The following is a 27,736-nucleotide window of genomic DNA, read 5'->3' on the forward strand; positions in this document are numbered from 1 at the left end:
AGTGGGACAGCAAGGGGCGGGCTGGGCCCTCACAGGCAGGGCAGGGCCCGCTCAGCCAATCAGCTCCAGCTGCAGACCTGCCAAGCGGAAGTCCGGCCGGGCTCCCGGCTTTGGGCTGGGAATTGTGGGAGGAGGGGCCCAGACCCGGCTAGAGACACCTTTTTATGTTGAAACCCCAGGAACCAGCCCTCCATCTGCCCAAAGGAACAGTGGCGTGTGGCATTTCTCCAGCTGCTGCCCAGGGGTCAGGAGAAGCCCTTGCCCCTTGCCTTGCCTCTGACCAGGGGGGTGCCCAGGCCAGGCCTGCCCCAGCGTTTATGAGTCAGGGGCAGCAAATCTTTAACTTGACACATTGATCATTAACACGGGGTAAGAAGGAGTCTGAGCTCAGCCTCACTTGAGGGCAGAGACCAGCTGGGCCTAGGGCCTCCTGTGGAGATGCTGGTCCCCCAAGTCTGGTCCTCTGTGAGGCAAGGGCTGAGCAGGGGCTTGTCCCGGAATGTGGGGGGCCGGCCGTCAGGGGAAGGGAGGAAGGTGGACATTTCGGGTATTTACCCCCCAGTGACCACCCCCTTCACTGCCACCGCAGAGGTGGACTATGGGAAACTGGAGGAGAATCTGCACAAACTGGGCACCTTCCCCTTCAAAGGTAAGTGGGACCTGCCTGCTGTGGGCATCAGGGAGATGTTAATGACCACGTGCTCCTCAGCCAGAGACCACAGGGAGGTACACAGGCTCTGTGGTTCTCATGGCTTTTCAGGCCACTTGGGGCCATTTTATTATGGGAGAGGAACAGGGGGCACTGGTGAAAAGTTTCCTGCTGGCCTCTGACTTTGGACTGAACCTTACTGGTCTGTTTCCCCAGCTATAAACTGCTGAAGTGCCTTCTGAGCACTTTATCATGGGGATTGAACTGGAGAATGAGTGTGAAAGTCCTTGTCGACCAGGCCTCTGTGCAGATGTGAGGGCACCTCTTCCTGCGTGGGCAGCTGGCCAGCAGCCTCACTTCGCTCCAAGCCCTGCACACTCTCAGCGGGGCAAAGCCGCCCTTGGCAGAATTAGTTCTGCCTGCTCTGGCTCCTGGACCAGTGGCGTCTGATCCATTTCCTCCTTTTACACACGGGTATCCTCCTCTCTGAGGTCAGGGGCCAAATCACATTTGTGGTACTCAACACCCAACAGAGACACAGGCACAATAAACGAAGGAGAAGAAATGGTGAGTTCTGTCCATCCTGCCCTGCTTGTCCTCACCAGTCACCCATGACAGTCCCCTGAGGGAGCATTCTCAATAGCACCATTTCACAGATGGGAATCTGAGGCTAAGACGGATGCGGTCACTTGCCCAAGGTCACTCAGTTCGTACATGGCTGAGCTGATATTTGAACCAAGGTCTGACTGCATGGCCCATCCTGCTTCACTCCACTGCACTGACTCTCATTACAGGTGCTGAGTTGCTGGACCAGACTAATGGGGCCCTTTCAATAAAAGAGTCTGATTGGCACTAGTTTTGGGAATGGAGTGGCTTAGACCAAGTCAATGCAGTGTAGCAGTTAAGAACATAGACTCTGAATTCAAATCACAGCTGCCTGACTTGGCTGTGGGAAGATCTCTCTAAACCTCAGTTTCCTCATCTGACATGTAGGAGTAATAATGCCCATGTCATAGAATGGTCGGAAGGAAAAAAAAAAAAAAAGAATGCAAGCAAAAGCATGCTATAAATTGTAACGAGTGAGATACATCAAACCCAATTGCCACGGAGTCATTTCTGACTCATGGTGACTCCATGTGTGTCAGGGTAAAACTATACTCTGTAAGGTTTTCAGTGGCTGATTTTTCAAAAGTAGATCACCAGGCCTTTCTTCTGAGGTGCCTCTGGGTGGACTTGAACCTCCAGCTTTTTGGTTTATTAATTCCAATGAAAATAGTTACTAAAATGACAGTGTGGTTGGGCATTGTGGGCAAAGCTGCTTTGTGACAGTGACCACGGGCCTGGCTGAGACCCCATTCATATCTCAGCAGTGTGTGATGTGACAATGAAGGAGACAGTGAAGGCCCTGTGGACACCCACAGTGAGCAGGGACACAAACAACAAAATCTACTGTTGTTTCAGGCTCATAGAGGCCTGAAAGTTTGGGCTGAGGCTTAGTTCTCTGGAAGCAAAGCGAGAACCTCCTTGAACCTCTGAGAGAAGTCTCTACTTCAGCTTCAAGGGTAGCCTATCATGGGGGTGGTAGGGTGGACTTTGTAGCCAGGGTCTGCCTGCTACCTGGAGGACCCATGGAGACCTCCTTCCCTCCCACTCACGCTGGCATGGGGGTGCCCCAGGAGCACAGGCTCCCGCAGATTTGGCAGCCTTGGGGCACACAAGCCCACTAGACTGTTTCCCTTGCAACGGATGGAGCTTCCTGCTCCCACTTCCTCTCTCACCCACACACCAGGGAGCCAGTGGCTGTGCTAGAAAAAGCCCAGCATCCAGAGTTAGAAGACCTGGGTAAGAGCCCTGGTTGTGCCGGTGACGGTGACCTTGGAGAACTCACTTAACCTCTCTAATCCAGTTTCCTCATTTTAAAATGGGAACTGAATTTTCATGTTCCTGGCCACAGGGTTCAATGTATTCCTTCCAAGGAGCTCAAGCATGGAGCGATGGCACAGAGAACATGAAGCCTTAGGGTCCTGTCGCTGCTCCCAGGACGCAGCCAGAATGCCCTGGGAGGGATCAGAGAACAACTTTAGGTCTAAAATCTGTGTTTCTCTTGCCCTATCCTGGCCCCTGGGGTAGGCTTTGTGGCCTTACACTCAGAGTCAGAGGAGGGAAACGTTGCATAGCACACAGCAAGGTCCTCCAGCAACAAGTTAACGATCCTCCACAGCAGAGGAGGGAACCTGTCCTTGCTGAAGCAGTGAACAGTCAGAGATCCTCTGGAACTGTATAACTTTTTTTTAGTGTTGTTAATTTGTACCAATTATTTGAAAAAAGAGTTTTCTTTTAAAAATAAAAGTTATAACCAGAGACAGGAGGGAGGGAGGCAGTTGTTGCAGGAAGGCCTTTTGGCCCTGAACTCACTCACAAATGACCTCAAAGATGGACTTTGAGTTGTTGTTTCTAAATGAGGACAACCACAGAGCTACCGCAGCAGGACTGGGGAGGAGAGGTTCCCATAACACTTTGAAACTTGTGTCTCGTTGCCTCAGAATGGCAAGTGCACTGTGGTATCTTATGATAAGATACAACGTTTTTGTGTATTTTAAAATTATCACTTTGCTAAATCAAAAAATCAGATCTCCTGTTTAAAATATCATATTTTTTACAACCTTATTTTGTCATTTCTTCTTCTTCTTTTTTTTTAATATACTAGACGTTTCTGGGGGAAAAAAATAGTGTCTGTTCCCTGAGAGGCCCTGGGTATAACTCAGGATTGTGAGCCGCAGTCTCAGTTTTCGGCACCTTCAGAAAGCCATCTGGTCCCCCTACTCACAACCTGATCCATGCCCATTTACCTGGGGCAAATTCTGGGTTTGTATCACTAAGGCACGGGGTAGCAGCCCCCACCGTGGAATGGCCCCAGGAATCTGGGACCCAGTGAAGTCCTGTCCTATCTGCCTTCCCAGCCCACTGCATTTCCCCGCCTCAGTTGTGACCTCATGTTATTCCAGAGTGAGCTCCCTTCCTGGGCCTGTTTTTCTGCTGGGCCCTGCCCCAGATTGTGGCAGGGGGCTGTGGTGGGAATGGAATGCACTGAGCTGGCAGCCGTGGAGGGCCTGGCTTGGAGGGAGACACCTGCTCAGGTGGCCAGGAATGGATGCCAGCCCAGCCAAGGGGGTCCTTGTGCCATGGCCAGCCTGACCCAGCAGGCTTCGCCCCTAGTGGCCACCAGGTAGGGAGGGGGAGAAACCAAAGACTAGAAGGTAAGAAGGATTGAACTGCAAAATGGGCCACAAAGCGGAAGGGAAAAGAGACTCAGATTTGGGGAAGCTACCCTTCCACTGGCCTTCGGGACAGCTGTCAGGGTAAGAGACAAAGACCCAAGCCTCAGACCATGCCTCCCAGGCAGCACATGAGGGATGCTGGCTTCTCCCCACCCCACCCCCCAGCTGCCTTCCTCACAATGGGCTTCATTGCTGAGGTGGGAGGGGCCGCCCAGGGAGGGCACAGCAGGAGGCCTGCCAGACAGCCCCGGGGAGCCTACCTTTCAAGCATGAGCCAGACCACCTGGGCTCCCTCACTCCCAGTGTGCTCTTAGCTCTGCCTGCCTGGCCTGAGGTCCTGGAGACCTTCTTGGAGCTCGTCCAGCAACCATCATGCAAGGTGGTGCTGGTGGCTGCCCTCTTGCTAGGAGGCGGAAGCCTCATGCTGTGGATTCAGAAGAAGAGAAGAAAGATCACTGCTGGGTCTGTAGAAGACGACTTCGAGGCACCAGAATCCCATAAAGCAAAGAAAGAGGACTGGATCAAGTCTCACTTTAGCCGCCTTTCTGATGAAAAGCTGGAGGCCAGCAGCCATGCCACCATCGCCACTCCCCAGCCGGAGAGTGGGAGTGGGGAGGCAAGCACCAGGATCCGTGTGGACACCTTCACCACAAGGCATGGAGAGGGAGGCACTGCTCTCCAGCGGGAATCCTTCACCAGTAAGCAGCGGACATCGGGGTCCTCAGTGACCAAAGAAACCCACAAGGAGTCTGGGAAATCCTCGTCCACGGATGAGGCCACCTGGGCCGCAGTGGCTGCCTGCACCAAAGAGATTGACTGCAAGGGGAGGCACCTGGCAAACTCCATGCTACAGCGAGCCAGAGCTTGCCAGCTCTCAGGCCACCTGGAATCCAAAGACATCAACCAGGAGGAGTTGAAGGCCCTGGAGGAGGTGGAGATGAAATTGAAAGGGAATTTCCTCATCCAGCAGGAGAACACCACAGCTGGCATGAACCACACTCACACCTTCCAGGGCCACAGTCACTACGGCCACCAGAGCCACCAGAGTCATCCAGTCCACCAGGGTCAACCAGTCCACCAGAGCCACCAGGCTCATCCAGTCCACCAGAGCCACCAGCCTCATCCAGGTCACCAGAGCCACCAGGCTCATCCAAGTCACCAAAGCCACCAGAGTCATCCAGGTCACCAGAGCCACCAGAGCCACAGCATGCCCAACCGCAGCCACCAGATCTATGACCCCTTTGAAGCCACCTAAACATGGATGAAGATGTCCCTTCCCCCAGCAAGGCTGGCATACATACCCAGGCAGTTTTCTCTCCTATGTGGCAACCTACATGGCCCAGGGTGAGATGCTGCTGGCAAAATCCTCTCTTCTGCAGCCCCACAGGGGTCCCGGGCCCCTGCAACTCTATGCATGGGGTCTGCCACAGATAACAGCCCCTGATGTTGGGAGAGCTGAGAGGAGGCGAAGCAGCTGAGACACTCTGAGGCTCCTGAAGACCCATGGAGAGAAGACAGACAAGGCAGACACCCAGGAGCAGTCAGGAGCCCCACACTGATGCCAAATGCCTGAAACTGAGCCAATAAAGCCTTGTGTACCCTCACTCTGAGTCTGGAGGCTCTGTGGCCAACCTGAGGTCTGGGCAGGGAATGGAGAGAGAGCTCCTTCTCCAGCAGTCCTCAGTGTGGGGGCCATGGCCTGGGGTATTTTCACTGGGCTCTTTTGAGACTCCTTAAAATGGCTCCCTGGGTCTCACGTTCCAGGGATGGGATATCTCCAAGGAATTCAACACTCATCAACCTGGCTATGACAGCCAGGTGTTGGAGATGAGGGAAAGAAATGGGCTTTCAGAAGAGGGTAACCAAGTGGTGTGGGACATAGGGCTCCTGTCTTCTTTGTGCCATCCTCATCATGCCTATTTCTTCTCAAGCTATATGACGTCCCTCACTGCAGTTCTCTCTCCCTGTCCCAGTGCCTCCCCAGGCCCACTGGGATCCATGTTTCCATGTCGGTACCTCCCCACCGCCTACCTTCAGAGCTGTTATGTTGGTATAATTTCTGTTCTTGTTTCTGTTACTATTGCTGTGCCTGTGAATGTGGCTGCTACCCTGTATTAGTAATACCAGTATTACTAATACTTCCAGCTTCCTCTTTTTGAGTTTTTAGCACATGCCATGCTCTGTGTTAAGGGTTAAATGTTAAGTCACAGCCCCATGAAGAAGGTATTATGTTATTTCTGTTTTTCACATGAGGAATCTGAGGTTCAGAGAAATTATGCTGAGAAGACATAGATTGCAAGTGATGTTGCTAGGATTAATCCCAGTTTTGCCAGATTTCAGACCCATACCACTAATCTCAGCCCTGTACAGGCTTCTTCCCACCATCCCCATGGGGGTCTACTTCTCTCATCCTTATTCCTCACCTCTTCCTAGATATTCTGATGCTTTCTCTGTTCTCATGCAAGCCTGGGACTCAAACTGCCTCCTCCTCTTGTTTCCCAAGAAGCCATTTCTGGGGCAAGGGGTGACCCCAAGTCAGTTAAAGCGAGGCAGCTGCCTCTCCCATGAAATTTGAGACAAGTCAGCTACAAGGTACTATCTAATCCCAAGTGACTACAAGAAATTTGAACCATTTGGATCTATTATGAATTTACCAGTGGTTCCCAGCCTGTGGACCTTAAACCCCAGCAAGAAGGGTGGGGGAGGGGAGGAAGTGCACAGCATTACTGCAAAGGATGGATAAACCCAAAATGTTGTCATTTAACTTTATGAAGTACAGTTGCTAGGAGTATTTGAATTTTTTGACATAACTAATAGATGACAATATTAGAAAAAAAACTGTTACTGTCAAGTTGATTCCGACTCATAGCAACCCTATAAGACAAGAAGAGCTGCCCCACAGGGTTTCCAAGGAGCAGCTGGTGGATTCGAACTGCCGACCGTTTGGTTAGCAGCCGAGCTCTTAACCACTGTGCCACCAGGGCTCCATGACCATATATATATGTATGTGTATGTATGTATATATATGTGTGCATATATGTATGTATGTATATGTCACGGATTGAATTGTTCCCCCCCCAAATATCTGTCAACTTGACTAGGTCATGATTCCCTTGTATGATTGTCTACCATTTTATCATCTGATGTGATTTCCCTATGTGTTGTAAATCCCATCGCTATAAGATGTATTAGCAGCAGTTATGTTGATGTCGTCTATAAGATTAGATAGTGTCTTAAGCCATCTCTTGAGATATAAAAGAGAGAAGTGAGCAGAGAGACATGCGGGACTTTATACCACCAAGAAAGCAGTGCTGGGAGCAGAGCGTATATCCTTTGGACCTGAGGTTCCTGTGCTGAGATGCTCCCAGACAAAGGGAAGACTGATGATGGGGACCTTCCTCCAGAGCCGACAGAGAGAGAAGGCCTTCCCCTGGAGCTGGCGCCCTGGGTTCAGACTTCTAGCCTACTGAAGTGTGAGAGAATAAAACTTTCCTTTGTTGAAGCCATCCACTTGTGGTATTTCTGTTATAGCAGCACTAGATAAATAAGACAGTTTGTATACATGTATGTGTGTGTGTACGTACATATATACGTACACACACACACATCAAGAGGCAGTCGTTTGAACAGAACGAGGGGATACTGCATGGTTTAAAATCAGGAAAAATGTGCGTCAGGGTTGTATCCTTTCACCATACTTATTCAATCTGTATGCTGAGCAGATAATCCGAAAAGCTAGACTATATGAAGAAGAATGGGGCATCAGGATTGGAGGAAGACTCATTAACAACCTGCTATATGCAGATGATACAACCTTGCTTGCTGAAAGTGAAGAGGACTTAAAACATTGGTAAAGATCAAAGACCACAGCCTTCAGTATGGATTACATCTCAACATAAAGTAAACAAAAATCTTTACAACTGGACCAATAAGCAACATCATGACAAACAGAAAAGATTGAAGTTGTCAAGGATTTCACTCTACTTGGAACCACAATCCATGGAAGCAGCAGTCAAGAAATCAAAAGACGTATTGCACTGGGCAAATCTGCTGCAAAAGACCTCTTTAAAGTGTTAAAAAACAAAGATGTCACCTTGAAGACTCAGGTGTGCCTGACCCAAGCCATGGGGTTTTGAGTTGCCTTATATGCATGTGAAAACTGGAGGAAGAATAAGGAAGACCAAAGAAAAATTGACGCCTTTGAATTGTGGTGTTGGCAAAGAATAATGAGTATACCATGGACTGCCAAAAGAACGAACAAATCTGCCTTGGAAAAAGTACAACCAAAATGCTTCTTAGAAGCAAGAATGGCAAGACAATGTCTCACATACTTTGGACACGTTATCAGGAAGGATCAGTCTCTGAAGAAGGACATCATGCTTGGTAGAGTAGAGGGTCATCAAAAAAGAGGAAGACCTTCAATGAAATGGATTGACTGCAACCATGGGCTAAAGTATAACAATGATTATGAGGATGGCGTAGGACCAGGCAGTGTTTCGTTCTGTTGTACATAGGGTGGCTATGAGTTGGAACTGACTTGATGGCACCTAATAACAACTATATGTGTGTCCTGGTGGTACTAATGGTTAAGCACTTGCCTACTAACTGAAAGATTGGCAGTTCAAACCACCCAGTGACTCTACGGGAAAAAGACCTGGCGATCTGCTCCCATAGAGATTACAGCCAAGAAAACCCTTTAGGGCAGTTCTACTATGTTCCATGGGGTCGCTATGAGTCAGAATTGACCCCACAATTTTAGATATACAAAGCTATATGTATGTAGTCAATCACATTGGCAAATTTTGGAGACTGCTAAACTAGACAAATGCAAGAGGGGGTTTGGCTTCTGAAAGTGACTATCAAAATTTGTGCACATATCTGGACCACCTTAAATCCCTTTTTAAAGCTCATTACATGAAATTTTAGCGAACTACCACTTTGAAATCTTAAAAATAAGTTTTTTAACTGATAAAATTTAAATAAGGTCTTTAGTTAATGTTATTGTACAAATGTTCATTTCCTGTTTCAGATAATTGTACTAGAGTTGTGTATGACATTTTGGGGGGTGGGAGCTGGAGGAAAGGTGTATGGAAACTCCCTGCATTCTGCAATTTTTCTGTAAATCTAAAAGTAGTTCAAAATTAAAAGTTAAGAAAGTTTTCAGACAATTTAGTTAAGAGTACACGGCAAAGTTTTAATTACAGTTGTACTGCAAGGAAAATAGTCTCTAGCCAGCCAACTTAAGGATATACTCTTCGTAAGGGCGTTTTATGAGAAAAGAGAATGGCTAGATGATCATTGTTAGATTAGATACAAAGAAGATTTATCTAGTCTGGGCTGGTTTCTCAGAGAAAGCTGAATACCACTAAAAGTTCATCAGGAAATTGCTTAAGCATTTTATCAAGAATGCATACTTCTTCCCAGAGGGAAGTTCTGAATAACATCCCTGCAAAAAGGTTCTGCCCAAGACCAGGTTTGGGACAATTTTTCTTTTACACAACAAATTGCCAGCAGGCATTGTGCTGGGTGTCATGGAGCCCAAAATGAGGAGGACACTATCCATGAACTGGATGATTCTAGGCACAGCAAGACAAGTACTGCACGAGGCGGACAGGACGCTGTGGAGCACCAAGGGGTAAGGAATTGAAGAAGAGCTTAGTGACTCTTACGGCATTTGAGGTGCTTCAACTAGGGAGGCGTTCCAGGCAGAAGGGAATGGCATGAGCAAGGGTTTGGAAGCGGGGAAGGGGCAGTGTGTCTGGGGGAACCTGGACAGTTTGATTGAAGAGGAACGTGTAGAAATAGGCATGGAGTGGGAGAAAAGGCCAGAAAAATGACTCTAAAGCTTAGTGCCAAGGAGGACTTTGGAGACCATCCAATCCAATTCCCTCATTTAAAGTGAAGGGCAGACTGAGAAATTTTGCCTAATCCTAGGGGAGGAGGGACTTGAAAGGTTCTAAGGCCCTCTGTGCATTTGAGTAGGTAGGCAGCAAGGAACTGGTAATGGAAGTTTAGAGGAGAGCTGTCCAGTGGAGGGATCCCAGAAAGAAAGAGGAGGTGACAAAGATGAGGGACTGAGATGGCATAACAGTGACTGGGGACACTCCTTATATAAAAGAGACTGTGATTCCTCTTGGCCATGGTAAGTCACCATGTCGCTGGTACATCTCAATCCCAAACACCCAGTCCCCTTCCCAGGCCACACTGGCTTCCCTGAGCAGCCAGCATAACCATGGGGGCAGGGGAGAGTAGCTTCTGAAATGAGAATGAGCCTCTTTGGTCCTTGAGTGCTGTCTCCCCTCCAACACCAGCTGTCCTCCTTCTCAAAGGAAAACTGCCACCTTCCTGATTTAAGTCTTGAGCACTTTCTCCTGAGGCCATAATAATTACAGCTCACATCGAGTGCCAAGTTCTATTCCAAGCCCTTTACAAATAGCATCTCATTTAAACCTCAAGACAGCTCTGTGAGGAAGGTACTAATATTACCCCTATTTTTCAGCTGACGAAGCTGAGGTTTGCCTAAGCCTTTTACCCAAGATCTCATAGCTGATGAAGGGCCACACTGAGACTTCAATCACAGCTTCTCTGACTTCAGAGCCTATGCATCGAACCATTCTGCTTCTCCGCTACTCGCTTGCCTCGGTCCCCTGCGCATGAGGGACCCTGGCCTTTTCCTCTCCTCTAGCCCCCTCTCTACATGAGGGGAGGCATGCCAGGCCTGGCAATGGGCAGCTAGCCAGGGAGAAGGAGGGAGCTCTTTGTAGCAGTTGGTTTTGTATACCAGCTTTGCTCCCGGCTTCCTTTTCTTTCCTTTCTCCCAAATATCTATTTGTGATAATCCTTTTGTATTGAGTGCTCTAAACTATTTCAAAATATTTTGGGGATGGAATGGAGTGGGGAGGAGAAAGAAAAGAAAGTTAAATAAAAGTTGAGAGGAAAGTGATTTTACCAATAATTCCTTGATAATCAGATTCAAAGTTCTTTCCTGTACATTTTCTTATTTTAAATAGTTTTTATAAGGTAGGCTTGGAAAGGATTTCATTGCCATTCTACTGAGGAAATGGAAACTCAGGGACATGCTGTGACATGCTAAAAAGCCAGAGACGACTCTTGCGTTCAGAGCTCCTCTGGCTACACCATACTTCCCTCTTCCTTGTCAGGAGTCTGGCCTGGATCAAATGATCCCTTAAACGAGAAAAGAGAGAGGGCTGTGCCACCAGGAGCATCGAGCGCAGAGGCCTGCTTCTGCCTCTTAGAGGTGAAGACTCAGAAATCCTGCTGTTCAGGGCAGGTGCCATGGACCTGTCCACCCATGGGGAACTGACCACCAGGATGAGGAGTGTCCTGGACATGAGTACTTATGACTGAAGAAGGACTGTAGCAAGCATGAGCCCCAGCCCCCAGCCCAGCTGATACCTGTAGCCAGTCCTTGTTAGAACAAATGACTGATAAAACAGGAAAATGCAGGACTGGGATAGAAGATGTCTTTGGTATTTGAATAGAAATGGCAAGAACTCGATCCTTAAATATTTAGTCAGAGGGTGCTGGCCCGGTTGTGGATGGACTCGGGCTCTCACCTAAGGCTGGCAGCTCTGCGCATGGGTGTGACCTGTTGCAGAGGACTGGGGCAGGATGTGGCAGGATGTATCAGGATGTAGTTAGGCTCCTAGCCTGACACTGAGGAATGGATCCTCAAGAGGCCACCAAGAGAAACCAAGAGCTCTTTGCCTCCAGATGTTCCCTGGAATGTTACCAAAGCAAAAAACTGGGAGAAAACTGCTAAATGTCCGGTGAGAGAGATTCTGGCCATCTACTCTGGGATTGAATGGTGTAGTTAACAGCATGGAAAAAGGTCTGTGGTATAAAGTTGAGTCTACATCACACTGTGTCCCCGTAAGGATGACTCACAGGAACAATTTCTCTTAGTTCCAGTGCCAGGAAACTGTGCTTCTCCAGGGCAGCTGCTTTGCTTTTATCTTTTGGATTCTACATACGTGTTAGCTGACCACATTTCCTTTTTAGCTTTGTCGGGAAGCTCAAAGTCAAATTTATGGCCCATTCTCACAACTGTACGGCAGGGATTTTGTATGCTCCTGGTTTCATTTTTTTCCCCCATTCTCCCAGATATCTTTCTATTTGTTGATAGTCCTGGGGTATGTATGCTGTCCTGGGGATCACAGTGGTCCAATTCGCGGTCATGGAGGTGGTGCAGGACTGGGCAAGCTTTCATTTTGTGCATGGGATCGCCATGAGTTGGGGGCTGAGTCAACGGCAGCTAACAACAACATTGTTTGCTGTGTTTGTAAAATACTTTGCTCTTTTTGGGGGGTGGGGGATGGAATGGAGTGGGGAGGAGAAAGAAAAGAAAAAGTTAAATTTTAATAAAAGTTGAAAAGTGATTTAACGCAGGACAGTTCCTTGTTATCCAGCTGAAGAGCATCAGTTCTGCTGGTCTTTCATGGATATAAAAGGGTTGACATCTGTAGCTAGTACACGTTAGAAACCCCTCAGCAAATCATTGATAAAACAGAAAAATGCAAAGTAGAACAATGAGATGTCGCTTTTCATCCAGCAAATTGGCAAAAATTAGTTCTGACAATACCAAGTGTTGGCATGGATGAACACTAACAGGCTCTTCTGTGTTGCTGAAGGGGTACACACTGGTTAATTAAAGAGAAGTTTGGCACATGAAGATGCACGCACATATGACCCCCAGTTACGCCCCCAAGTATCTTAACTATAGAGAAAGTCCTGCACATGTGCACAGGAAATATTACAGAAAATGTTTGTCTCCACATGGCTTGTAATAGCAAAAAGAAGGAAACATTTTAAATGTCCTCAATAGGAGAATGAAAAATAAATTGTGGTCTAACCATACAACAGAATACTGTACAGCAATTACAATGAATGAATCAGAACTTAATGTTGAGCAAAAACAGCAAATGGCACGAGGTTATATAAAATTTGGGAGTCCCTGGGTGGTGCAAACAGTTATTGCATTCAGCTGCTAACCAAAGTTGGAGGTTCAAGTTCACCCAGAGGCACCTCAGAAAAAAAGCCTGGTGATCTCTGAAAAAATCAGCCATTGAAAATCCTGCAGAGCACAGCTCTACTCTGACACACATGAGGTCGCCATGAATCAGAATCGATTCAGTGGCAAGTGGTTTATATAAATTTGATCCCATTTACAAGAAGTTTAAAATTGCCAGAACTAAATTGTATTTCACTCATGGGTTCATATGTACGTCTTCAGTGTAGAAAAAACATGGATGACAACAGTAAACACCATTGTCAAGACAGAGAACAGAAAGATGATGATCAGGGGTGGGTTGCCTTGGGTGTTGGGTACACTGATGTGGATTATATTATTATTATTTTGGGTATATTTAAAACATTGTATTAAATAAAGAAAAATGACTTGCAAACTCTCACTGTAAATGGATAGGAATACATTCTGGCTGAATCAGGGAAGGAAATATGTGAAAAAGCTGTGGCGTGAGGGAGGGAGGAACCTGGGTGAGTATAATACCAATGCCCTGGTTGTTCATAAGAGGATGGGCAGGTGTTGGCTGGCTGTGATGGGACCTGTGTTGCAGGCTTCGTGGTCCAGGGCTCCAATGGCGAGTTCCCTTTTCTGACGAGCACCGAGCGCCTGGAGGTGGTGAGCCGTGTGCGCCAGGCCACGCCCAAGGACAAGCTCCTGATCGCTGGCTCCGGTTGCGAGTGTGAGGACGTGATGCCCAGGGCCCTGGGGGTGGCTGAGGATGGGGGGTCAGGCTCCTTGGCCCTGGGAGTTGGGTTCAGTCTACTTCTGCTTCTTCAGAAACACGCTGAGGCATCCCTTGTCTGCCCCAGGGTCCTAGCCCAGGCCTTTTATCTCCTGCTCTTGCCCTCCATGACTCATTGAGAAGACTCTGCCTTTCCTCCTGCAGCTACTCAAGCCACAGTGGAGATGACCGTGAGCATGGCCCAGGTCGGGGCTGATGCTGCCATGGTGGTGACCCCTTGCTACTATCGTGGCCGCATGAGCAGTGCTGCCCTCATTCACCACTACAACAAGGTGGGTTTGACAGGTGGTTGTTGGTTTCAGGCAGGGACTGAGGAGGCTGGATGAGATGGAGACAATGCTTGGGGATAGAAAAGGACAGGGGGTGAGCCTTGTTGTTGTGTCTGTCAAGTCGATTCCAACTCATAGTGACCTGATGTGACAAAGTAGAACTGCCCCACAGGGTTTTCTTGGCTGTACTCTTTATGGGAGTAGATTGCCAGGTCTTTTCTCCCTTGGAGCCACTGGTGGGTTCGAACTGCCAACCTTTTGCTTAGCAACCAAGTGCTTAACCATAGCATTACCAGGGTTCCTTTATGGTGAGCCTATGTCACATGAATAGCAACTGTAAGATAAGCACGGAGCGCTACTATGTACCAGCTGTGTGACACCAGGCAATTTACCTAACCATTCTGTGTTGCTGTTTCCTCCCCCTTTAAAATGGGAGGAATAATGGTATCTTCGTCATAAGTTATTGTGAGGGTTAAATGAGATCATGAGTATAAAGGGCTTACAATGGTGCCCTGCACTTAGAAAGCACTCAGTAAACATTGCCCATTATTACTGCTTACAGTTGGTGTCCATAGCACTTGTGGCTTATCGTTAAGGTGATGACCTGTCCAGGTAGCACTGTGGTGACCTAGGCCAGATCCTTGTTGGTAGTGGGCAGTCACTTGGGATTTGATGGTGTGGGCAGCTCCCATTTTCCCCTTCTCTCTACCTCCTTAGGTTGCTGACCTCTCCCCCATCCCTGTGGTATTGTACAGTGTCCCAGCCAACACAGGGCTGGACCTGCCTGTGGATGCAGTGATCACTTTGTCCCAGCACCCAAATATCGTGGGCATCAAGGACAGCGGTGGTGATGTGAGTGGCAGGCCACTCCCAGGCTGGGGCAGGTCTCTCCTTCTCTGGGCTCTAGCACTTTTGCTACCAAAATCAAGGCAGCTCTGGGATCAATCTGTCTTGGGCACCTGTTTGGGTTCTGTCTGTGCTTGGGCACTCAGGGCTTTGTCTGAACTTTAGGGCATCTCTCCAGGAATGGGGATCTCATATGATGCTTCCCCAGCCTTCGCTCCAGGTTGGCAGCCAGGGCTCTGGGCCCAGTGCTCACTCCGGGTTTGCTCTTGTAGGTGACCAGGATTGGGCTGATTGTTCACAAGACCAGGAAGCAGAATTTCCAGGTGTTGGCTGGATCGGCTGGCTTCCTGCTGGCCAGCTATGCCTTGGGTAGGGCGCCCACTGCTCTCAAACTGTGATGGGTGACCAAGATACACCAGGGCACCTGGGGTCTGCTGGGAGAGCCCCTGAAGGCTGGGACTGGGGCTGCAGAAGGCGTTTGCCAGCTTGTGTGCTCTAAAACATCAGGAACTTAGCCACACTGCTTGCCTTTCTGAATACTGAATGCTGTGAGTGACCTTGGTGGGCATGGGGTGGAGGGTGGCAGTTACAATGCCTGGCCTGTACAACTCCTGTAGGAATGCCTGCAGTTTGTCCTGAGTCCCGAGCTCCCTACCTAGGTGACAAATATAGCTGCTCTAATCACGTCATGGAAGAAGTACAGCCAGAATGCCCCTCCGAAGCGAGGATGGCAAGACTATGTCTCACATAAGTTGGACATGTTATCAGGAGGGACCAGTCCCTGGAGAAGGACATCATGGTTGGTAAAAATAGAGGGTCAGAGAAAAAGAGGAAGACCCTCAAGAGAAGGACTGACACAGTAGCTGCAACAATGGGCTCAAACATAGCAATGGTTGCGAGGATGGTGCAGGACTGGGCAGTGTTTTGTTCTGTTGTACATAGGGTCGCTATGAGTCAGAAGTGATTCAAGGGCACCTGACATCAACAACATATGTACTCATTCCAATTGTCTGCTCTTTCTCCAGCCTTGAGGCCACTGTGCATTGAATCATTCCTAACTAGTTTTAGAATCACACTCACAGGCTCGCAGAAGCAGCAGGGCCTTCTGAGATCACAGCCAACACATTTTCATTGCCCAGATGAGAACAAAGGGGACTAGAGAGTCTGTGACTTAGCCAAGTTCACACAGCCAATGGGAGGAAATGCCAGGTCTCCTGACTCTGCGTCCAGAGCTCTTTCCAGCCTCCCCGCCCTTCTGTCCAGGCTGGATTTGGGCGGGGGTGGGGTGGGGTGGGGTGGGAAATACGGTTTCAGAAGAGCCAAAGCTTCCCCATCCACTTCACCTCCCCCCAGGACTGATGAGTCAGGGGCTATTGGAGGAACACTGGAGGTGTGAACTGGCAGGTGGGAGCTTACCAGGGGGGCACGATGTGGGGGCAGGGAAAGAACTGTCCTTATTTAGCTTTCGACTCTGCTCCCTGCCCCTTACAGAACAGCGCTGAGCAGCACTCAGTCTGTAGGATTCTGCTTTGAACATGCAGGCAGCTTTCCTCTCTGGAAATCTGTACTTCGTGGACTCAGACCTTGCCTTTGACATGGCCAAGCAGTGCCACATAAATTGCATTCTATCTCCCCAGAATAGAGGTGCCAGGGGGCCAGGGCTGTGCATTCTCTGTGGGAAGAGGCTCTGCTGATGTTCTGCGTCCTACTCTGCGACAGGAGCTGTGGGGGGTGTGTGTGCCCTGGCCAATGTCCTGGGGGCCCAGGTGTGCCAGCTGGAGCGACTCTGCCTCACAGGGCAATGGGAAGATGCCCAGAAGCTGCAGCACCGACTCATTGAACCAAACATTGCGGTGAGCTCCCAGCCCAGGGCAGCAGGGATTGGGGGGAGGGACTCTGTGCCCTCACTAGAGCAGGAGCCAGGGCTGGCACAGGGGTCCCAGTCTCTTCTCTCTCAGGACATCCTTTCCAGTGTGGGAACTTCTTTTGCCTCCCCAGCTAATCCTGACTTCAGATAAAGTTGAGCTCTATTGCTTCTCACACTTAAGTGTGCATTAGAACTCACTTGGGGAGTTAGCTAAAATTCTAATTTTTTAGGTCTGGAGTGGGGCCCAAAAATATGCATTGAGACAAGCATCCTAGGTGATTGACATAATCCTGGGAGCTGATGTAGAGATGCACTGCCCTCCAGCGAGTCAACCATGGCCAGCTTTATCGGGGCCAGATGCTAAAAAACAGACTGTTGGGAGTAGCAGAGGATGAGCTGGAAGGTTGGAGGAGAAGCCTGTCTTTAAAATCTGTTCTGTGGTCAGACCACGCACCCCAATTCTGTGCTGGGCAAGATGGGGAGAAGAACCCAAGATGTCAAAACCTACCTAGTGCCAGGCAGAGTTGCGTGGAGCCATACTGGAGTCTGAGAGAAAAAGAAAAACGTGTACCCCTATACACATGGTTTTATGTATTCTTTTTAAATTACACTTTTTATTTTGACATACTCATAGATTCACATGCAATTTTAAGAAATAATGCACAGAGATCCCATGTACCTTCTATTTAATTTCCCCCAATGGTTACATCTTACAAAACTATAGTGCAATATCACAACCAGGATATAGAGATTGATATAGTCAAGATGCAGAACAATTCTATCATCACAAGTATCCCTCATGTTACTCTTTTATAAGCATGCCCTTTCCTCATTTCCTTTTTGTTTAGAGAACTTCCTTTGGTGGTTCTCAAAGCGTTGGTCTGCAGATGACAAATTCATTCGTATGAGAATGTCTTGATTTCTTCTTCATTCCTGAAGGATATTTTCACTAGTCATAGGATTCTGGGTTGACAGTTTTTTTTTTTTTTTTCCTATCAGCTCTTGAAAAATATACCACTTCCTTCTGGCAACTCTGGTTTCACAAGAGAAATCTGTTGTCATTCGAAGTGTTTTTTTCCTCTATCGTAAGGTGTTATTTCTCTCTCACTGCTTTCAAGATTTTTTTCATGTTCATGGTCTTTAATTTTCTGAAATTTGTCTTTGTGTGGATTTCTTTGTGTTTACCCTGTTTGAGGGGTTCGCTCACCTTCTCGAATCTGTAGGTTTATGTCTTTTGCCAAATTTAAGGAGTTTTCAGCCATTGTTTCTTTGAGCACTTTTTCAGTCCCACCCTCCCTCTGCACTCCTTTGGAGACTCTGATGACACAAACGTTAAATCCTTTGTTACAGCCCCACAGGTCTGTGTTCTTGTCTCTTTTGCAGACTGAGTAATTTCTGTTGTTCTATCCTCCAGTTCACTGATTTTTTTTCTCTGTCCCCTCCATTCCACTCTGGAGCCCACTGGGTTTTTTATTTTGGTTATTGCATTTTTCAGTTCTAAAGCTTCCATTTTGTCCTTCTGTATATCTTGTTTATTTGCTGATATGTTCTATTTCTTTGCTACAACTTTATATTTTTTCCATTTGAGTGTGTTCATATTTGTTGAAGCATTGTTATGATGGCTGCTTTGAAATCTTTGTCAGATAATTCTCACATTTCTGTCATTTTGGTGTTTCCATCTATTACCTTTTTGAGATTTCCCTGGTTTCTGGTATGGGAATGATTTTTTCTTTTTTTTTACTCTGTAAAAAAATATATAATACATTTGCCAATTCAACATTTTCCAGGTATACAATTTAGTGATATCAAGTATGTTAATCATGTTGTACAACCACCACCTGTGAATGGTTTTTGGTATTGAAACCTGTACATTTTGGGTATTATGTCTTGAGACTCTGGATCTTAGTTAATCAAGCCTTCTGTTTTCAATGACTTTCTCTGACACCACTCCAATAGGGCAAGGGGAAGCACTACCTTGTTACTGCCAGATGGGAGTAGGGGTACAGTATCCCCACACAGCTTCCACCGACAGTTGAGAAAGTGCTCCACCTTACTGATAGGTACGGGTGGGGGTTCTGGTTCCCCACCAGGCCTCCACTGATACCTCCCTGAGTGGAAGGGGTAGGAGTGCCTCATTTCTGCTCCCCAGTGACATCACCTACGTAAGAGGGGATGACCTCCTGACACTCCGCCAGCCCTCCTCTGAAGATCCAATTGTTTTAAAATTTTTTTTGCCAGAACATTGAAGTCGTTGAAAAATTAAAAAGTAGGTATATTTAAGTTCACAGCATTATTTTAAGTTTAAATATTTTATTTATACCAAAAGCATAATTATAATCTTACTTTCCTGGTGCAATGGAAGCAAATCCATCAATAAAGATTTTTCAAAATCTACTTCTAGAAAAAAAAAAAATTGTTGAAAAATACATTAAAACCTGTATATACGGGTGCACGCTTTTCCTTTTGCCTCAGGCTTCAATATGGTGGGCGTGGCACTATTTTTATTTAAAATTTTGACATTTTGTTCATCATGGATTTTTGACATTTATCTTGATCTTCAGAAAACTGTTGTATTAAAATATTATTTATCTTGATTGCTGAGTTTTTTGGCACCTCCTTAAATTTTGCATTGCAGGCAAGTACCTTCAGACACGCTACAATATTTTGTTTGGTTCAAGTGGCGGGTGTGCTCTTGATCTATCTCATAGTTTGTATCCTTACCTCAAAGGGGCAGACTAACTCAGGTTTAGGGAAAGAGCAGCCGAGGAGGCAAGCACGAATCTCCCTGGATGCGAAGGTTCTCCTGGGATAAGACACTCTCTGCATAGTATGTAAAGGACCACAGAAATGAGAGCCTTTTGACTAAATTCCCTCAGGGCACAAACCCCCTGTATATGCTAGACATTCCACTAGGGTGGAGCCTCTGCTTGCTCATTCCCATTAACCTGGGAAAGAGAAGATCTGAGAGCCTGAATACCATACCAGGAAGAGGAGGAGCTTTCAGGGCTCTTGGGGACTGGTCTAATATTAGTGGTATTTTTCTCATCTGGCCCTTGTGACATCTCTATGGGGTAGGCGTTGTTATGACTTCATCTTACAGATGAAGCAGCCTGGCTACCCCTTGGGAAGAGAGGATATCTTGCTGCCATCCTAGCTCTCTGCATGTTGTCCTGCCTTATCCTTCATTTGTGCCTTCTCCTGTGCCAGCTCTGGGCACACACTCAGGAATGCCTGGAACACCTTTCTGCTGCCTGCGCTATAGGCTCAGCCACCCCAAGAGTAGCTTGATGTCACCCTATTGCCCTGCCCTGGTTGAACACAATGTCCTTCTTCTACCTTTCCACCCAGCCACCCTCCTAACCCCACTATATTTAGGACTTTCCATGGTCTTTACCACCACAGCATTCAACCCTTTCTCAGAGTCTGAAGAGGGGACAAACCAGTGACCTTCAGAAACCCATGGTAGAAGCAAACTTTCCTCTTGTTTCCACCCTCCCCCCTAGGTCTTTCTCACCCTACTCAGGTTCTGGGTGAAAAGGCCAGGTTATTAGAACATCATGGCTGGGGCTGGTTTACCACCCATTCCAAGAAAAAATCCCATGCGTCTTAAAGCCTACTGGCCTCTAGTGGTGACTAGTTTTAGTCAATTATCCATCAGTGGTTCCCAGCCTTTTTTACCCCAAACAACCTTTCTTATCTTTTCCTTTCATGGAACCCACACTTCTGAGGTTTTACCTTCTCTCCAAATAAAACATTACTGAGTAATGATTGGTTTCCTAGTTTTTAGGTAGTCAAAGATTCATCTAACTCTTCCAGTCAGCATGAAATAACCAATGGCTACACCAAATGTAAAGAAACTTGATGCTTCATTTATTCTATCCCATGCATGATTTAAATTATGACAATGGCTTTAGGACTTGCATTACAGTGGAAAAGATTTTAGAGATCATGTTGTTCAGCCTCCTCATTTTTTGGACCAGGGACCTTGCTCAGAGATGATAAGTAAATGACACAAGGTTACACAACAGCACTTCTTTAGGCAATGACTCATTGTTTTCCCTGTGAGAAGCATTTAGAGTTGGGGTCAGGCAGGAGCTATGGTTGGGTGAGGGGAGCCCTGCTGCTTGGGGAGTGGAGGTCCTGGTTGTGCCTGAGGCTCTCACAGGCCCTTCTGCTTCCTGGCTTCCTAGGCCTGGTGTGCCCTGGGCCAGGTTCCAGGGAACTGGGCTATAGACTGGTGATGCTCTAGTGCCCACAGTCATTACCGCTCTCCCTCCTGCTAGACTGGATTTTTCTCCTAAACCTTCCTTCATTAATCTGGGGCTTATGCATTATAATAACGTGCTTTCTGGTCCCTAAATCTAAATTCCCAATCTGCCCTGGGTGTCATAGATTTGGTAGAGTAACTTCACTGGGGGCAGAGGGTGGGCACACCAATTTTCTGAAAGTGACAGATGCCTAGGCCCCAGATATGGGTGTTCAGGGAATTTCCCAGTCTCTTCTAACAGGCCCTGCTTCTCAGGTGACCCGGCACTTTGGCATCCCAGGGCTGAAGAAAGCCATGGATTGGCTTGGCTATTACGGTGGCCCCTGCCGTGCCCCACTGCAGGAGCTGAGCCCCACTGAAGAGGACACGCTGCGCATGCATTTTACCAACAATGGCTGGCTCTGAGAGTGAGGTGGGAATAGGCCCAGCCTGAGGCCATCCCAGCCTCCAGCCTTGCACCTGCCACCTGAAGGGGTGCACAGGGAAGCTAGGGGTTAGACATGCCTTTCCCCGTCCAGTCCTCCAGGTGGCCTCTCACCAGGCACCACCACTCACATCTCCTCACAGCCCCATGACTTCTCATCATTGTATCTAAATTCTGTGTCTCTAGAGCCCCTTAGTCTAGGAAGGAGCAATCTGTCTCTTTGCTGTGGATGCTTTCCTATCCCCCAAGATACAGGAACCAGGAGCCAGAGGGAAAGGATGGGTGGGCACAGTACAGAAGTTTGTGTTTCGGAAGGGAAGATTACTTAGGCTTGGCAATACAAATATGAGTAGCACAGCACAGCTGGAAGCCAGGGCTACTCCTAAGAGCCCAAATTCTGACTTCTTCCAAGGAAGTATGTAGGTCAGGAAACTTGATCAGGAAAGTGTCACTGGTCTTTGAAATGCTCCCAAGCTGCATTCCAGCCACACTGCCCTTTCTTAAATCTCTATTTTCTCTCAGCTCATATTCTTGTCTCTAGCCTTGGATCCTAACCATTGAAAAGCTAGGAGAGCACTAAGACAGCCCAGCAGCTTGCTAGAATTGTTAAATAATGACACCTGGTGGATAAACGGAAACCCTGTTGGCATAGTGGTTAAATGCTATGGCTGCTAACCAAAAGGTCAGCAGTTCAAATCCACCAGGCACTCCTTGGGAACTATATGAGGCAGTTCTACTCTGTCCTATAGGGTCACTATGAGTTGGAATTGACTTGGTGGCAATGGGTTTGGTTTTCGTTTTTTGGTGGATAAATGTTAGTCTAGAACCTCATTCTGGCCAGCCTAGGTCTGAAACACTAGAGAAGGGAACTTGGCCTGAGGCAGGACCATTCTCTTATCTATAGGCACTCTGCTTTTATTGTTAAAAATAATTACTTCATTACTGCAATAAAGTTTAGTAAGTACAACTAGTGTGGCTATGTACAGATCAACACTCCACTGCTGTGCAGATTGCAAGGCCTGCCCCTGCAAGTTTCCTGCCCAGATGCCAAGAACCTTGCAGTAAAGGCAATTCAGCTCTCAAGGTCTGCTTAGTCCCAGCCCTGATACAGGCCCTATCAATACTGAGGAAACATAGGCACTAGATTCCTGGTGGTCTAGGGGAAGGCTTATGAAGGTTCTGAAAGGGAAAGGAAAGAGGCAAAAGGTTCAATTGAGATATTCAGAAACACTTAGCACCTTAATCAAAAAGGCCACTTTCTTCAAAATGCTTAACCCTTTTTAGTGATGTGACTAGTGTCAGGAAAACTGAGATGAATGTTTTAAAAATTACTCTGGTCAAAAAGAAAGTTTCCAAAACCAAAACCAAACTTGTTGCCATCAAGTGGATTCTGACTCACAGTGACGCTATAGGACAGCGTAGACCTGCCCCATAGGGTTTCCAAGGCTATAAATCTTTATGGAAGCAGACCGCCACATCTTTCTCCTGTGGAGCATCTGGTGGGTTTGAACCACTGACCTTTTGGTTAGCACCCAAGCACTTAACCACTGCACCACCAGGATTCTCAAGAAAGCTTAAGGGGAGGTAAATACACCTACTCCTCACTAATCGACATGGTTAGGTTCCAAAGACCCAGTCATTATGTGAAAATTGGCATTATGCAAAAATGGAGGATGACTACATCATTACATAACTGTCAAATCACTGAGAATCATGGACCAGCCAAGTTGACACATAACCTTAACCATCACAGCCAGTGTTATTCTCGCCTTGCACCTTGCTGTTTGTTACTGCCAGCTGTACATTGTTAATGCACAAAATAGTTAGATAGTAGATTTTTTACTATTATCATAAATGCAGAATATCAGATAATGAGACAGTCAATAAGTGAGGACAGGGTGTAGATCCTAATTTAGGGCAAAGGTTAGAGGAAAGAAGAATATAAGGAGGTATCAATCTTCAAATGAAACTGGGCATCTGGATGGCACTGAAACTTGGGACTTAGCAGTTGGGCTCTTTTCACAGCAACATCCAGAAATTCTGCAGTGTCTACAGGACCTTGGGGAAACTTCTCCGAGCCTCATCTGTAGTGGGAAAATAATAATACTTTCCCCACAGGGCTGTGGTGAGGATTGAATAGGATCATGCGTATGAAAGAGTGAGCATGGTAAGTGTTCCTCATTAGCTGATTTAGGGAAGTAATACCCTACTGGCTGCTAAGAAAATAAAATCCCAGCAGGAGCTGACTTGCATAAGGTAACCCAGCAGATTTGACAATAACTGGCCTCAGAACGTGTGCACTGGAACACTCAGAGATGAGAGGAATACAACAGGAAGTTCTTTGGAATCAGAAAGACCAGGACACAAACTCCACCCAGCTCTGCCACTTACTAGTTTGGGCAACCTGAGCTTGTCTGTTTTGAACATTCATACCTCCTACCCGGCAGATTTTTTATGAGAATTAGATGATATTAAGTAGTAAGGCAGGCAGTCTCAGTTCCAAGCTCCAATCTCTAACTTTTAGAAACAGCAAATGGGTTCATACTCATGAAGATACAGCAGAATAAAGAAAACTAAGTATAGGCAGTCAGGTGATTTGTTTATTCCTCATAAACACTTGTTTCTACAGTACAATTCAGAGATTAAATAGAGGCACACGGCTATGATTTCCACCACAATCTGCTGTTGAGGAGACATTCAGTGTGAGGATAAGGGGCTGAGGGGGTGTGTTTGGGTCACAGGGTAACTGGAGGCCTCTGTGATGTACCATGTGGGGATCCTATCAGTTGAGATCTGATCCCCAGGCCTGATAGCCAAGGCTTGGGATGGAAGAGATAACTAAACTAAAGGAATCAAGTGCTCTTTTAGTTCATTGCAGTCCTAGGATGGGTCCAGTTCTACCTAAACCCCAAGGGGCTGAGATTGGTCTGACCTACCGGTCCACTGGGAAGGAATTGTATCAGCCCAAGCCATCCTGAAGGATCTGGTTCACTCCGTGATAGGGCCCGAAGGGGCCCAGATATGTCTGCCTTTTTCCCTGGAGTAAGTAATAAATGTAAATTAAAAAGATCACTGTTTACGTCAGTTTCTTTATTGACTACTTTCTTGACCATCCCATAAAGAGATCCTGCCCCATGGCTAAAGAAGGAGCAAGGCACAGATGGGGATTCTCTGTTGGAACTCAGGAAAGGAAGACAGCTCATAAAGTTGAAGGAGAGGGAAACCACTCTACAGGCTCCTTCACAGGGGGAAGGAACAGAGGCGAATGGCCAAAGTAGACGGCCTAGAGCCATGATGCCAACCAGCAGTAAATGAGGGGGTAACATACAGAAAAGCTCTCATCTTGACTTTCACAAGACTACCGTACTAAGTCACCCCTATCTTTTTCCTTATTTCTCCAGGGTAGCACAAAGCACTGGCCCTAAGTTGGGACTAGGGTCATCTGCCCCAAATGTAGGCAGGATGAAGACATTCTGCATAATTTGGCAGAAAATGAAAAAGAGGGAAGCAGCAGGCCTGCACTGGGTGACCCAAGGTTTAGAGAAAAGGAGGCTCCTCTGACCTCTAGCACATACGCACATTAAAAACAAACAAACGAAAAGAAACAAACCCATTGCCATCGAGTTGATTCCGACTCGTAGAGACCCTATAAGCACCTTGGATCTACTTAAGGGAAAGACAGAACTGATAACAACTGCTGCAGGGTCTATGGGCCAGAAATCCTTAGAACTCTTCTGTGAGCTAATTCCTGATTGACAGGTGATGGGGCATATCACAAGGCTTCTCTGTGTGACAGTCATTCGCATCTCAGGTCTGGTTCATTTGTCCACCTCGAGTGAATAACTGGGGCATTTGCTTTATCCAATACTTGCCAGCTGATGCACACACCCCATCAGGCTGTGAGGTTCCTGGCTGACTTGGAGGCACTCTGAGCCCTCTGAACTACTGCTGAACACTTCTCGCGCCGCAGCAGCTTGTTGTTCTCAAACAGACCTTCATTGCGGGGTATTCCATGAGAACCATCAGGGAAAGTCAGCAGGCCTTTGAGGACAGAGAAAACATGGAAGTGATAACGGCATTAATGTCTCAGAGACCAGCTCACTGGGTGGAGGCTGAGAAAGAGAAAAACTCACGGCTCTACTCAGGAGTACTCAATTGGGAAGTTCAATGCATAGGCATTAGGGAATAGTCACTGGATTGCTGGACATTTGTAGAAGAATTAAAGCTAAAAAGATGTACTCCCACCCAAATTATGCTCACCTAAGTCACCCATCCTGCTGGGCTGAAACTTACCAAAACCATCTACTCTGCCATTTTTAAACTCCCCCTCAAAGGTCATGTTGTCGTGCCGAATGAAGACTCCAACACCATTAAACTTGCCCTGGGCAAACTCTCCCTCATACCTGTGGAAACACCAACATGTTAGTCTTTTGGGGGTGGTGGGGAGTTACCTGTCCAGGTTAACCGAGTCAACTAGCTACCAATTTAATAATGCCAAGAAGCAAAGCAGATTCCATTTGTCTCAGAGCTCTACTCCCCCACCTACCCCACTCCCAACCAACAGAGAAGGGTCAGAGAGTATGTATGATATGAGGCCCTAAGGTCAAGGAAAGAACATAGCAGCATGGTGGAAGTAGGGTGGAAGGTCACTTACCTCCTCACCATTTCCAATTTTAGATCTACTTAAAAAAGTAACTAATGAAAGAACTGCTTACTCCTTGCCTGTTTTCTGCAGGGTCTAAGATAAGCTCAGGGTTAACCAGATACTTATCACTGTCCCATTTTTTCATCAGAGACTCCCTAGCTCAAAGCTGAGAAAGAAGTGACCCAATACCCACCTTGAGCCATCTGAGAAGGTCAGTACCCCGAAGCCATTAAACAGCCCATTCTCAAAATGACCCAGGTAGGTGCCACCATCTGCAAACATCAGCTGACCAAAACCATGTCTACGGCCTGAACAAAGAGGACAGGTGTCAGGTGGAATGGCGCAGCTGCAGGGTATTTTCTCACTCGCATAGAATCCCTTACCTTCCATCTCCCCACTTACAAAGTGGGGAAGAGAAGGAGTAACATTACCAAAAACCAAGCTCATTGCTGTCAAGTCGATTCTGACTCACAGTGACCCTAAAGGACAGAGTAGAACTGCCCCATAGAGTTTGCAAGGAGTGCCTGGTAGATCTGAACTGCCAACCTTTTGGTTAGCGGCTGTAGCACTTAACCACTATGCTACCAGGGCTTCCATATTAGAGGGCAGAAAACTAGTACCCTGAGCCAGGCACCTAGAAAACCTGGCTCCTGGGACCTTCCCATTTTAAGTCACAACCATCAGGTTTAGAGGAGGTCCTTCCAAGTATGAAAGATAAGAGCACTTAAAAACTACAATAACATTTATAGACTTTAGTACTTGCCAAGCACTCTTCTAAGCACTTTGTATTATTACCTTATTTAATCCTTATGACAACCTTATGAGGCAGGTATAGTACTATTATTATTCCTATCTTACTGATGAGGAAACCGAGGCAAGGAGAAGCTAAATAACTTAAGTTCACAGAACTATTAGGTGGTAGAGCCAGAATGTAAACACAGGCAGTCTGACTCTAGAGCCCTGAACATGTACTGTACTATACTGCCTCTGAGAAGTAATAAAAGTGCCCCTTAGCACCGTAAAGCTACTGGGCAAACCTAACAGCCTGACTAGCAACACTGCTTTGAGTTCTTTTATATCAACAGGGGGGTTTACCCAGTGAACTGACCAGAAAACACAGCAAGACGATGGAGGAGCAATAATACTCTTGAAACAGAATGCGAGGGAGTTCTTTTGTTAGATAGACTGCCTGGGAGAGCCTCAGGAAGTCTCTCATTTAAAGGTTATATTAAAGGGGACAGCAGGTGTTTAGGAGACAAGAGAAAAGGCTTGGGATGTCAGAAGGTAAGGTCACATCACAGCTGCACAATTTCTCCTTTCAAAGCTAAAAAATTCATCAGCTGCAGGGCTCTAATGTGAAAGGAATGAGGTTCAAGTCTGGTAAAAGCTTGAACCGCTCTTCACCTGCAAAGCTGTAGAAAATCAAGTCTCCTAGCTTGCTAGGACTGGACCCAAGAGACCTTGAAGGGCCAGACTGTGTTCCCAAACTGAACATGGTTAAAGTGCTTCTTGTATAGTCTCAGGCTCCGAAGAATTTTGCTACCATTCCTATGAGTAGGTACTTCCAAATGTAAGGAGCTGTCACAGGCAATTCAAGCACTGAACATCACTTGCTCTTGGGTGTCTGCCCTAATTTCCAGATCTTAACATCTTAAGATTCACTGGGACCAAGTCACTGCAATGAACCCTGTAGTCTCTCTAAC

The 27,736-nt window shown here is 47.0% G+C and overlaps 3 protein-coding genes across 6 annotated transcripts in view; 2 read left to right on the forward strand and 1 right to left on the reverse strand.

The window, feature by feature from the left end:
• HOGA1 (4-hydroxy-2-oxoglutarate aldolase 1) lies at positions 1 to 26,244 on the forward strand. Of its 2 annotated transcripts, none has more exons than XM_049855246.1 (7): positions 1 to 649; positions 13,524 to 13,652; positions 13,860 to 13,987; positions 14,702 to 14,836; positions 15,103 to 15,199; positions 16,550 to 16,683; positions 26,182 to 26,244. In XM_049855246.1, the coding sequence occupies exons 1-7, from the start codon at positions 439 to 441 to the stop codon at positions 26,212 to 26,214; spliced, it is 867 nt and encodes a 288-aa protein (XP_049711203.1). In that variant the 5' UTR covers positions 1 to 438; the 3' UTR covers positions 26,215 to 26,244. The 2 variants fall into 2 exon arrangements, with proteins under 2 accessions (XP_049711203.1, XP_049711202.1); XM_049855245.1 differs by lacking the exon at positions 26,182 to 26,244 and adding an exon at positions 21,220 to 24,600 and having other exon boundaries at positions 3 to 649.
• C16H10orf62 (chromosome 16 C10orf62 homolog) lies at positions 3,319 to 5,905 on the forward strand. The gene has a single exon (XM_049855247.1). It carries the CDS (start codon positions 4,349 to 4,351, stop codon positions 5,180 to 5,182), a length of 834 nt encoding a protein of 277 aa, XP_049711204.1. The 5' UTR covers positions 3,319 to 4,348; the 3' UTR covers positions 5,183 to 5,905.
• The window catches only part of MORN4 (MORN repeat containing 4), a 21,289-nt gene continuing 10,595 nt past the window's right edge, over positions 17,043 to 27,736 (reverse strand). For 2 of the 3 annotated variants that reach the window (XM_049855249.1, XM_049855250.1), the window contains 3 exons: positions 26,227 to 26,341; positions 25,682 to 25,791; positions 25,261 to 25,429 (listed from right to left, as the gene is read on the reverse strand). In XM_049855249.1, the coding sequence (XP_049711206.1) occupies positions 25,281 to 25,429; positions 25,682 to 25,791; positions 26,227 to 26,341 (374 nt within the window). In that variant the 3' untranslated portion in view covers positions 25,261 to 25,280. Of the gene's footprint in view, positions 18,440 to 25,260; positions 25,430 to 25,681; positions 25,792 to 26,226; positions 26,342 to 27,736 lie in introns of those variants that run through there. The other variant, XM_049855251.1, reaches the window with a different exon arrangement.

This window comes from Elephas maximus, chromosome 16 (assembly GCF_024166365.1).
Source record: "Elephas maximus indicus isolate mEleMax1 chromosome 16, mEleMax1 primary haplotype, whole genome shotgun sequence".
NCBI classification, from domain to species: domain Eukaryota; kingdom Metazoa; phylum Chordata; class Mammalia; order Proboscidea; family Elephantidae; genus Elephas; species Elephas maximus.

Bases quoted from the DNA above. Each gene is read 5' to 3' on its own strand.
- HOGA1 (XM_049855245.1), top strand. From the start codon at position 439: ATGCTGGTCCCCCAAGTCTGGTCCTCTGTGAGGCAAGGGCTGAGCAGG. The intron at 15,200-16,549 runs GTAGGGCGCCCA...ACTCTGCGACAG, and splicing joins GCTGGCCAGCTATGCCTTGG to GAGCTGTGGGGGGTGTGTGT. The intron at 16,684-21,219 runs GTGAGCTCCCAG...CCTGCTTCTCAG, and splicing joins TCATTGAACCAAACATTGCG to GTGACCCGGCACTTTGGCAT.
- C16H10orf62 (XM_049855247.1), top strand. From the start codon at position 4,349: ATGCTGTGGATTCAGAAGAAGAGAAGAAAGATCACTGCTGGGTCTGTA.